The sequence below is a fragment of the Chrysochloris asiatica genome, unplaced genomic scaffold, assembly GCF_000296735.1.
Source record: "Chrysochloris asiatica unplaced genomic scaffold, ChrAsi1.0 scaffold00302, whole genome shotgun sequence".
Taxonomy (NCBI): Eukaryota; Metazoa; Chordata; class Mammalia; order Afrosoricida; family Chrysochloridae; genus Chrysochloris; species Chrysochloris asiatica.
In genome coordinates, this window is record NW_006408820.1 from 2,652,266 (window position 1) to 2,663,629 (window position 11,364).

Below are 11,364 nucleotides of genomic sequence, written 5' to 3' on the forward strand. Positions count from 1 at the left end.
GGGTGTTCTTGTGCATATGCCCTCTCTTCTTATCAGCTGGATGCTTCACTCTCCACTCTAGTCCTCTGTGGCTATGTCACTGACTCGGGGCCTAGGAGTCCCCAGATCTTGCCATATTTCTAGCCAACCAGGTCTCCTCCCTATTTCACAGGAGTCTATTGAACGTGATTGGACTTAGCTCACAGCTTCACTGCTGTTTTTCTCTCACTTCCCCTTATTAGTGACCAACGTGGTCACCAGTCAGAGCGCATGTCTGCTCATGCATTCCCATTGAGTCTTAGTCTTGGAATGGGGTTTGCCCTAAGGTGACTCGACCGCTTGCCTTGATGTCTCCTGGGCAAGCATCTTGCTTGTTCTTGTAGTAATCAGTCAGACTGCAGTTATTGTTTTGTATTTTTCTTGTCAGTCTTTCTTTCAAGAAGTATCCTCTATTCTTTTAGCTGCTCCAGGCTGATCTGCTTGTCCTTTCAAGTGGAAATTTCCCATCTCAGAAGATTCTGAATGGGGTTCAGGATTCCACCTATGGTCATATGTAATGTAGAGGCTCCGCAGGAAGCCTTCTTCACTGAGCACATTGTAGCCCCATTTTAGGTATTCCAACCAGTTGTAGGCAGAAGACGGACTTACAAGCTTCCTATGGTAATATTTCTGGTTATTCCTTTCTCTCCCCCTCAAGTGTGTATTTTATAATGATATGCAAGGGAAACCAAGATTCAAAAGACAGCCAAGTGTCTTAACATTATTTCCCCCATTTTGCCCATTCCCACCATGCCTCTATCACTGTATCCCAGGGCCCTGTTGTTCCAAGGTTGTTTATACATCATTATTTACCTCTGTCCCACTTAGCCCATGCAAACCTGCCTAATTGTTCTCCCATCCACCTTGTTCTTCCATTCCCTCCCCCTTCTTGTGTATTGTCCCCCCTTCCCAGCACCCAAACTATCCTGTGTCTGTTTACCACCCTGTGCTCCACCTTCCCCTCCCTCCCCTCATCCCACCCCGCTCATCCTGGTAACCAGCGAAGAATCTTCCGCCCCTCCCTTTTAGTATGGGTTCTTTTTCTTAGTCTTTTACAGTAGTTTTCCTGTGTAGTCTTTCTCCTTTTGTGACTGACTAATTTCACTCAATATAATGTCCTCAAGGTTCAAGGGGTGCTTCTTTTAATAAGTCACTTCTTTGTGCCCAATAATCAAATAGCACAGTAATATTTATGTCTGTAGTCAAATGGAGCCCTGGTATGGTGCTACAGGTTAATGCACTGGACTGTAAGGTCAGTTTGAACCGCAAAGTTTGTGGTTCAGGCTCACCAGCCGCTCCTCAGGAACCCTATACAGGGTCATTATGAGTCAACCGACTCTGTGGTAAGTCCTATTAAATTCTAGCACTAAATTCTCTCTATGCATTCAGTCTTAATTCTTCACCTTTTGTTGTTCACCTGTATATTCATTACCGCACAACTCTTTAGGAGATCACCTCGCCCTTACTGAGTGGAGAGTACTGAGAACTCAGCAGGATCTCCTAGCCTTTGGGGATAAAGGAAGTGATCTTATGTAAAAGTCAACTAGGTATTCAGGTGTGGGGGTATTCTCAGTTGTACAAGACAAACACTTTAGGCAGTTTTTTTCAAGGGAAATCTATGATGCATCTGTCTCCCTTAGCAGACTGGAGTTGTGCCTTCAGCATTCCCACCATACTTGATATCATATCAACAGCTGTTGGCATGTCTGTGTCCTTACTAGACGTCAGCCACTAACATAGGGACCCTAGTCAGTCCCAATCCTTCTGAACCTCTAAGTCACCTAAACCTAGAAGTGACCCACCCTAAATCAGAATCAGTCCACACCATACTGGGAAGTGACAGGAGGGGAACTTCAAATGAGACTGTGGCTGTCCTAAGAGAAGCTGCAAAGAACAATCCAGAAGCAAAAATAACTCTTAATGAAGAGTTAGCAGTTCAGACTCACAAACCGCTCCTCGGAAACCCTGTACAGGGTCAACAACAACAACTTTGGTTATAGTCTTAACATAGAGTACCTAAAGCATAAATCCCTCCCAGTTGAAGAAAAACAAACCTTAGAACCCCTTGCATTTTATGAGTTTCTAGACCCATTCTAAAGAAAGGGAGCCCCATTTAGATGCCTAGGAGAGTTTCTAGAATGGACTATTGGGCAGAACTGGGAAAGAGAATAATGAGGCCAGCATGATTTTCTTCCAGGTCCTGTATTCAATGCCTCTGTGCATTCAACCACACCATCAGTCATCCGGGGAGATCTGATCAAACTGGTCTGTATCATCACCATTGAAGGAGCAGCACTCGATCCAGGTATTTCTCTCCACTGGTTTTCTTTGCCACACATTGCTTTTTGCCAGCCTCACGGTGTTGCACAAATGGAGAAGACAGAGACTGGATTGTCTGTTTATCCTCAAACTGCCTCACCCCGTGATTCGTACTCAATGGAGGGTTCAGAAACACTTGAATGAATGCACTTATCTCTTAGACGAATTGGAAACATGTCCAAACATTTGAGTCTGAGTTGTCAAGGTGATCATGGACCCCTCTGGGGCTGTTTGAAGCTGGTGTGAAACCTAGTGGCAGAGTCCAACTTCTTCACTTGTGACTTTCATTTGTTTGTTGAGCTCCTTCTCTGCACAGATAACCATTCTAGATGTGGGGAAGACAAGACTGAATAAAGTGGGTAAAGTCTGCCCTCATGGAGTTTGCAAACTAGTTAGGGAAACAGAAAAGCAAGAAATTGCTTTCTTTTATCTGATAGTGATAAATACTATGAAGAAATACAGAGTAAAAGAGGAGCAAGTGACCAGAGGATGCAGTTGTAGTTAAGAGTTCTTTACAAAGTGTTTTTTTTTTCCTGCAGAAAGTACAAACATGGCCAACAGGACATGTAACAGTTGCATAGAGTAGCAGTTAGACACCTTTCCTGCTTGGCCTTCTTCAGTGACCAGTTGATGTCTGCCTCTCTCTTGTTCTTAGACCCTCAAGGCCTGAAAGGACAGTAAGCTCACTTAGTATAGCTCTAGTAAACATGTGTGGACCTTCCTCTGCCCTTTCCTGAAGACCCCGTGGAGAACCCACCTCACTCTCTAGGAACTGCCCTTCTCTCCTCTGCATACTCTGACTTTGGAGTCTCTTCTAACTACCCCATCCCATTGTAAGCGTAGCCAAGACTTCTCCTGGATTTGTACCTTAACAATGGCCCAAATGTGTAGGGTTAACAAAGTTTTGTGCAGACACTGCTGGAACTGTGGCCCTAGGATGGAAACTTGAAGCCAGGTTTCATTCTGAATGGAGAGCCAGGTTTTAAAGGATGACCTGCAGTGAAACCAGGTGAGCACTGTGAGGCATATCTGGTGTCTGGGGACCAGAGGCCAGGACCGTTCGGCTCCCGTAGGACCTCCAATTGAAGGTCACAATAAGGGGAAGCAGTTTGGGTGGCAGCTAGTTCAGGGATCAGCAACCCTTTTTCTGTAAAAATAATAAATATGTTTGGCATTGTGAACCGGAAGTTTTTTGTGGTGGCAACGTAGTTCAGCCATTATAAGGAGACAACAGTTGTGTGTAAGTAACATATAAATGAATGGTTGTGGCTATATTCCAATCAAACTTGATTTGGAAAACAGGCAGTCAACTTGATCTGACCTGTGGGCTGCAGTTTGCCAGCCTCTGAACCAGCTGATTGGTAGCAGACTGGGCTTTCTTAGAAAGCAGAACATCGGGGAGCTTCTGTTGTTGTTAGCTGCTGTTGAACTAGCTCTGACTCATGAGGACCTATTTATACAGTGATGTGAATGTTATCTGGTTCTCTTCCATCTTCACAACCATATTTGCTCCATTGCAGTACCTACTGTGTATTTTGACCCAGCATTATATCTGACAAGTGTTCTGTTGTGATCCACAGGGTTTTCATTGGCTAATTTTCAGAAGGAGATTACCAGTCCTTTCTTCCTAGTCTTTCAGTTAGTCCCACTCTGGTGACTTGCATGTTACTGCAATACTGGAAGGTATGCCACTAATATTTCAAATACCAGCAGGGTTATACAAGATGGAGAGGTTTCGGTGGCACTAACATTGGTGGTGGTGGTGGTGGTGGTGGTATGCCACCAACTTGGTTCCGATTCATAGCGAACCAATGTAGGTTTTCTGAGGGTATAAATCTTTACAGAAACGGAAAGCCTCATCTTTCTCCTGTGGAGTGACTGGTAGATTCGAGCTCTGATCCATGCGGTTAGCAGTTCCACTCCTAATCCACGACAGTACCAGGGCTGGCACTACAGGTTAATGCACTGGAGTGCAAGGTTGATTTGAACCGCAAGGTCAACAGTTCAAGCTCATCAGCTGCTCCTCAGAAATCCTATACAAGGTCGCTGTGAATCCGAACTAACTCCACGGCACTTCACAACAATCAGGGCTCCTTAGACTAAGACTAGACTAGGAAGAAAGAGGATAAGCTTTAAGGATAAGAAAAAGGAGATGAGTTTGTGGGGAAATACAAGTAAAGGAAAAGAAGAAAAACATCTGACGCATTTAGTTGGCCAGCTCCATTCATGGGGGTGTAAGCAATGAGGACCCCAAGTCTTGAGTGAGCTGCTTCTACTATACCTGAGGTGTGGAGGACTGAGGTTTCAGAAGTCAACATGAAGGTGAAATAGAGGAGACTACCAAGGAAAAAGTATGGAAACCGCTTTCAAAAGTTGGACTATCATAATAGCATTTTTATCCTTAAAGCTCATTTATGAGATATATATATAAATAAATCCTTCCCGTGTTCATTCTCAGTAAATTAGTCGGTCACCAGTTGTGCCCTTCATAGGAAAGGCTTTTCCTTTAGAGTAATAGCAAAAGTGATATGTAGCTGTTATCTTGCAGATCACAATTTTCCAGAACTTTGCCCTCTTGGACTGTGTGGGTAGAAGAATCTGAATAATTAAACACAAATTGTGAATTCATTTTTCCTCATGCATCCTCTGGGCTGTGAGGGAATTCTCTTTCTGAAAGGACATGTTGCATAAGTAGGCTGCATGCCAAAATGTGTCTATGCCGGGGTGTGGTGGGGTGAAGCAGATCATGGCCCTTTTGAGGAGGTGTCTGAGGTCAAGTTCTCTAAAAGCAGAGCTGGAGACAAGCGTGCACGTGATTAATTGAGGGACTGCTCTCAGGAGAAAACTCACAGGGAATGAAGGAACCAGGAGAAGCAGCCAAGCAGAGATATGAGTTCAAAACAAGCCCAGCTCCCCATAGGGAGCTCTGGAGCATGAATGGTACCCTGAGCTCTCATACCGCTATGTTAGTCAGTCATTGCCTGCAAGCTGAGTGACTAGACAGAGGGTGTTTCATACCCTCCAGGAGATGGCTTCTGTAGCTAAGGGCAAGCCTCTAGGGAAGGGTGTAGAAGAAGACAGCATTGCAGCATGGTGCTCGGAGTCCCAGCGGTTTGGGTGGGGCAGCACATTCTAACTAGTGTAAGAGGTGATGCCCTTCCTGTTAACAGTCGTTGTCTGGTAGAAGGCCTGTATAGTGATGTTCATGGCAGCCAGCATTTATTGAACACTTACTACATCCCAACCTCTGTTGTAAGCATTTTGTAAATGTGATTCGTTTCATCCTGGTTACCATTGTTATTTTCATTTTACAGATGAAGAGACTTAAGTCACAGTGAATGTAAGTGACTCAGCTGCCTAATAGGGGGAGGTGTGGAGTGCTACCCCAGCACCAGGAACCTAGTATGATGAGCTGGAGGGAGTTACGGACTGTCAGAGAAAGATAGGATCATGAGATAGCAGTGCCACACAACAGACTGTTGAAACATGCCTTGAAGTTTGCATGTGGGGGGCAATCCCCTCCTCCCAGCCAGTGTATGAGACACTCCAGACACAAACAGTGCAGGGAGCCACTGGGAGAAGAGGACACAGGAACCCCCCAGAAAAGGAATGGAAGAAGGGGAGCTTACATGCATCAAAGTAGTGTCCCTCTGCAGCAAGGCAGGCGTCTCTGGGTCAGAGAATTCCAAAGAGCAGCACAGATATTGGGTGCAGTTCCCTGGGGCATGTGAAGCAGGCAGGCTTTAAAATATCTGCTTATTTGGACTATTTTTAAAACAATGGGGTATATGAAAATTTGAGTCTACCCAGCGAGTTATGAGTCAGCCCCAGCCTGTTATAAAGAAATAAACAACTTATGACTACATACTCAAAGGCCTTCTTTGGTGCATTTCTACTAAACCTGGGCACTGTTCCTAGAGGTGCCTCAGAAGAAATGCCTGGCATTCTACATCAGAAAAATCAACTGTTGAAAACCCTGTGGAACAAAGTTTTACTCAGATACATAACGGGGATGCATGAGTTAGAACAGACTCGATGGCAACTGGTTTTCCCGCACTGTAGGTCACAGTGTGGGGATCAGGGGCTAGTGTCCAGGTACAAGTAATGGAGCACACAGTTAGCTTTCATTGGCTGCATGATAGCAATCTGGGACCATCTCCCACCCCCTCTACCCTCAAGTTTGTTTTCTCAGCAAGAGAAGAAAACAATGCTCAAGGCACAAACCAAAACATTGTGTGGGCATCAGAGTAGAAAGCTGTCATCTTGTAGGTGGTAGTGAAATTTACCTGTAGTCCTTAATGGTTTTGTTTTTTGTATTTTTTTTTTTTTTTACAGTGGGTGGACAAGGAATCATTTGGGTGATTTTGCTAGAAAGAAACTTGCTTTTCATTTTGCTCACATTCTTTTTAAATAAGCATTAGCATCTGAAAATAATCTGTTTGCTTTACAATGTGCTGTTTGGAGTTCTTAGTGTACTTTTACTACATGAATAAATGTTAGTTTTTGTTTCATAAAAACTGGGCAATTTAGTATGTATGTAAAAAGCCTTGCCAAGTGAATTGTGGATACATCGAAGCTTTTGGCCTTGTCCGGCTTTTTTGACTGCTGGATATACCTCAGAGCTGACGTATCTGATATCAGCTGGTACCAATACAGAGAATGTTCAGGGGCTTTGTTTCCACATTCTAAGAGAACCACCACTCATGCCAAAGGCATCCTTTTCTTATGCCCATATTAATTTATTTGAGGCTTTTAGAACCTTAATATTGCAGAGTACTTTACGATTCAACAGCAGTACTCTCTGGGACTGTTAAACAGTGTTCAATTTTCTCAGCTTGACATTTTTTTCCTCTTGTTTTGAACTTAAGCACTTCTGCAGAGGGGGAAAAAAAAACCCATAGTGAACATTAAAATCTAAACTATTTACCACTGTAAATTTGTGTAATCCATTTTATGCACATTTTGTTCTTTGGGACTTCCGTGCCCTTCTAGCCTTAAGTTTTTCTGCCTGAAATGTCAAATGACCTTGCTTTGTTTGAGAGAGAGAATATGTGAAGTCACTACTGATAAGCTTTACATTTTGCTTTATCTGCAGGAGATATTTTTTGGCTCTAACACTTCTTCCTCTGATTCTTGAGAATGGTTGGTGGGAATGAAGTGGTTTGGAGGGAGACTGTGGAGCTAGGCTCCTGGGTTAAGCTACAGTCAAGCTGTGTGACCTTGAGCAAGGTATTTAATCTCGCCATTGTGGAAGTCCTGATGTGGTGCTGTGGGTTAATGTTCTGGACCGCAAAGTCAGCTTGAACCACAACGTTGGTGGTTCAAACTCACCAGCTGTGCCTTGGAAACCCTGTGCAGGGTTGCTATGAGTCAGAACTGATTCGGCAGCATACAACAATTGTTGTGAAATGCCATCGAGTCGTTTCCAACTCATAGTGACCAAGGCTGAAAATCTTTACAGCAGCAGAAAGCCTCCGTTTTTTCCTGAGGAGCAGCTGGTGAACTCTATCCACCATCTTTGTGGATAGCATTTCAGTGCTTATCCTATAGAGTCACCAGTGCTGTCATTGTTGTTAAGTGCTGTTGTTTTGGTTCCAACCCATAGTGGCCCTGCATAGGGTTCCAACCCAAAGAGCAGCTGGTTAGCTTGAACTGCCGACCTTGTGATTCAAACCGACATTGCAGTCCAGTGCATTAACCCACAGCGCCACACCAGGATTCCAGTGCTCTCATAGAGTGGGGATAATAATACTCACTACCTTTATCATCGGAGGAGTCCTGGTAGAGGTGGTGCAAATAGTTAAGTGCTTGACTACTAACCCATAGGTTGGTTGAGTTCGAATCCATTCAAAGGCACCTCAGAATAAATGTCTGCTGGGCTATTTCTGAAAAATCAGATCTTGAAAACCCTATACAACAGAGTTCTGCTTTAATACACAGTGGGGTCGCCATGAGTCAGAATGGTACTTGGTAAGGCAGATGAACAGTGGCAGCCCATGTTGTGGATAGGTGCCATGGAATCAGTTCTGACTCATAGCAGCCCCGTGCACAGCAGCATCAAATGCTACCTGGTCGTGAACCAGCCTCACAGTTGTCACATATAAGCATTTTGTTGCAGCCATTGTATCAGTCTGTCTTGTTAGGGGTCTTCCTCCTTTTTCCTGACTTTCTACTTTACCAAGCATGATCTTCTCCAGGGACTAGTCTCTCCTGATAATGTGTATTAAGTACAAGAGATGAAGTCTCACCATCCTCACTTCCAAGAAGCAATCTGGTTGTACTTCTTCCCAGACACATAGACATCTTCAGAAAGTTTGTGTGAAAATGGAATTAAAAGATGATGGGATATTTCCATGAACTTTGTTGCAGCCCCCTCATAAATATGGTAGCCATTATTGTGCCTGCCCAGTATACTGACCTGAGGATTTTGTGTTTGGTCATCAGATGACATGGCCTTCGATGTGTCCTGGTTTGCGGTGCACTCCTTCGGCCTGGACAAGGCTCCTGTCTTCCTGTCTTCCCTGGATCGGAAGGGGATTGTGAACACAGCCCAGAGGGATTGGAAGAGCGAACTCAGCCTGGAGCGCGTGGGTGTGCTGGAATTCTTGCTGCAAGTGCATGGCTCCGAGGACCAGGACTTTGGCAACTACTATTGTTCCGTGACTCCATGGGTGAAGTCACCAACAGGTTCCTGGCAGAAGGAGGCAGAGATCCATTCCAAGCCCATCTTTATAACTGTGAAGATGGATGGTAAGAATGACACGCCAATATTTCTGTCAGTGTTGGCAAAATGTCTTCTCTCTCTGCTATAGTGCAACTAATAGAATCCAGGTTTCCACAGTATGAGGAATATGCCTCAACACATCCTAATTTCTCTCTAAACCAGCCCTGGGCTGCACCCAGAAAGACCACAAACAGCTCTGGCTGTTCTCACAGTTTGGGCATTGTCTTCTGTTGGCACCACTGGGAAATGATTGGAAAGACTATTGATGCCTTGCCTCTTCTGTAAATTCCATGCAAACAGACTTTATTCCATCCTAGGGTTGGTGTGGATTTGGCCAGGTAGAAGGAGAACAGAGTTGAGAGAGAAGGGTTCAGGTCTTCGGGTGAGGATGTAGAATGTGCACTTAAGTACTCTTATCTTCCTACTGTGTGTGCTTCTTGCAAAAGAGAGGTTCTCCCGTAATGGACACCTCATAGAATCCCGAGATGAAAGGGTAAACTCCCAAAATAACTAAAGTCAACCTAAGTAGAAGGTCTGAGGTCCGCTTCCCACCCCTTAGGTCCCTGAGCATTCCAGAATGGGGACAATGCTTCCTTAAATAATGAAACGTAGCTCTTCTGCACAAAAAGCTTTAGAAAGTGGATGTTAACGAAAATCGTTCCCTCGAGAGAATAAACTCCAGATGCCTCCAAGGATTCGTAGAAGTCTTTTGAGTTTCTTTCCCTCACGAGACATCCATGTGGGGAAGACCTGAATTAAAACTCCACCTCTTCTGCAGCTTGCAAAGCTTTTCTGAGTCTTAGTTTCCTCTCCTATAAAACAGGGCTAGAAATCCCTCATGGGGCTGTTGTGAAAATTAAACTGTATTACAAGTAAAACCCCTCACACAATGCCCTACCTCCATCCAAGAGACATAGGCAGCTGTGGAGGAAAGATGGTGGGACTTTGGCCTTGTGGGACCTGCATGTGCGTGGTGACTGCTTGAAACATAATCGTGGACACCATCTCTGCATCTTAGAAATTCCTACATGAAGTCACTCCATACGGAAACCCAGATTTCACTAAAACAAGTAAGGGAGTGATTCTTTATATTGCTACATAATTTACCGTCCCAGTCAAATCTACTGTCCTCGATGCAGTTCTGACTCACAGTGACTCCATAGGACAGAGTAGAGCTGCCCCCTAAGGTTTCCAAGGCTGCCTGTAAATCTTTATGGAAGCAGAATGCCTTATGTTTTTACCCCAGAGCAATTTCTGGGTTCATACTGTAGATCTTTCTGTTAGCAGCCGAGTGCTTTAATCACTGCACCACCTGGCTCCTTTAATTTACTGTGTTGTTACTTAAAATAGCTCCTTTAGTACACTTCAGCTATATGGATGCCTATAATTGACTTGTGCACAGTCTTTGTAAGGATGCATCTGCCTCTGAATATGCGGTGCCCTTATCCTGACTTTTAAAAATCCATCTCCTGCCAAAACCCTAAAAAGCAAGTTGACATTCAAAAGCATCAAATGAGATTGTTTTTTTCTTTTCTTTTCTGAGTTCCCCTCCCACCCCAAGAACTGGGTGGGGAAACACTTGCTCATTTTCTTCAGCAGCTATAGATGAGCTGCTCCCGTCTCAAGCGCCGTCCGCACTAGACACAGAATAAAGGGTGAATGAGACCAGTCCCTTGGGCAGATCCCATCCAGTGGGTGGGGAAGGGAGCCTGTGACCTCTGCCCTGACCCGGCTTCTCCTTTCATCCCACCTTCCCAGTGTTGAACGCCTTCAAGTACCCCCTACTGATCGGCGTCGGTCTGTCCACTGTCATCGGCCTCCTGTCCTGTCTCATTGGCTACTGCAGCTCCCACTGGTGTTGTAAGAAGGAAGTCCAGGAGACGAGGCGTGAACGCCGCCGGCTCATGTCGATGGAGATGGACTAGACCAAGGGACGTTTCTAGAAGCAATTTGGGTGAGAAGAGGACAGTGATTGTTTTAAAGTGTGAAGTGTGTTACACTCATAACCAGTCCTCTCTAATCTCAGGTGGGACTTGGCGCTCTCTCTTTTCTGCATGTCAAGTACGGAGCGCGGACATGTTTACCAGCACACAGCTCTTCTTCCCACAGCACTTTCTTAGAGAACAATCGAGTGTGTGTTTTCCCAGCTGCGGCTTTTTAATGGTTAACCTTCGTCTCATTTTTTTCTCCTACTGGTTTATAGGTCCTCTGACTTCTGCGTGTGTATATCTTTGTGTTGTGAGGGGTTGCGGTGAGGAAGGGGGTGACGGCATTCGGAATTATTTGTCTGGAGTGAGAATGGG

At 44.8% G+C, this 11,364-nt stretch overlaps 1 protein-coding gene across 1 annotated transcript in view; it reads left to right on the top strand.

Annotated features, from left to right (window-relative positions):
* PTGFRN (prostaglandin F2 receptor inhibitor) overlaps positions 1–11,364 on the top strand; it is a 124,503-nt gene extending 113,139 nt beyond the window's left edge. Inside the window, exons 7-9 of the mRNA XM_006874805.1 lie at positions 2,216–2,323; positions 8,782–9,087; positions 10,820–11,364. Coding sequence (XP_006874867.1) covers positions 2,216–2,323; positions 8,782–9,087; positions 10,820–10,986 — 581 coding nt within the window. The 3' untranslated portion in view covers positions 10,987–11,364. The remainder of the gene's footprint in view (positions 1–2,215; positions 2,324–8,781; positions 9,088–10,819) is intronic.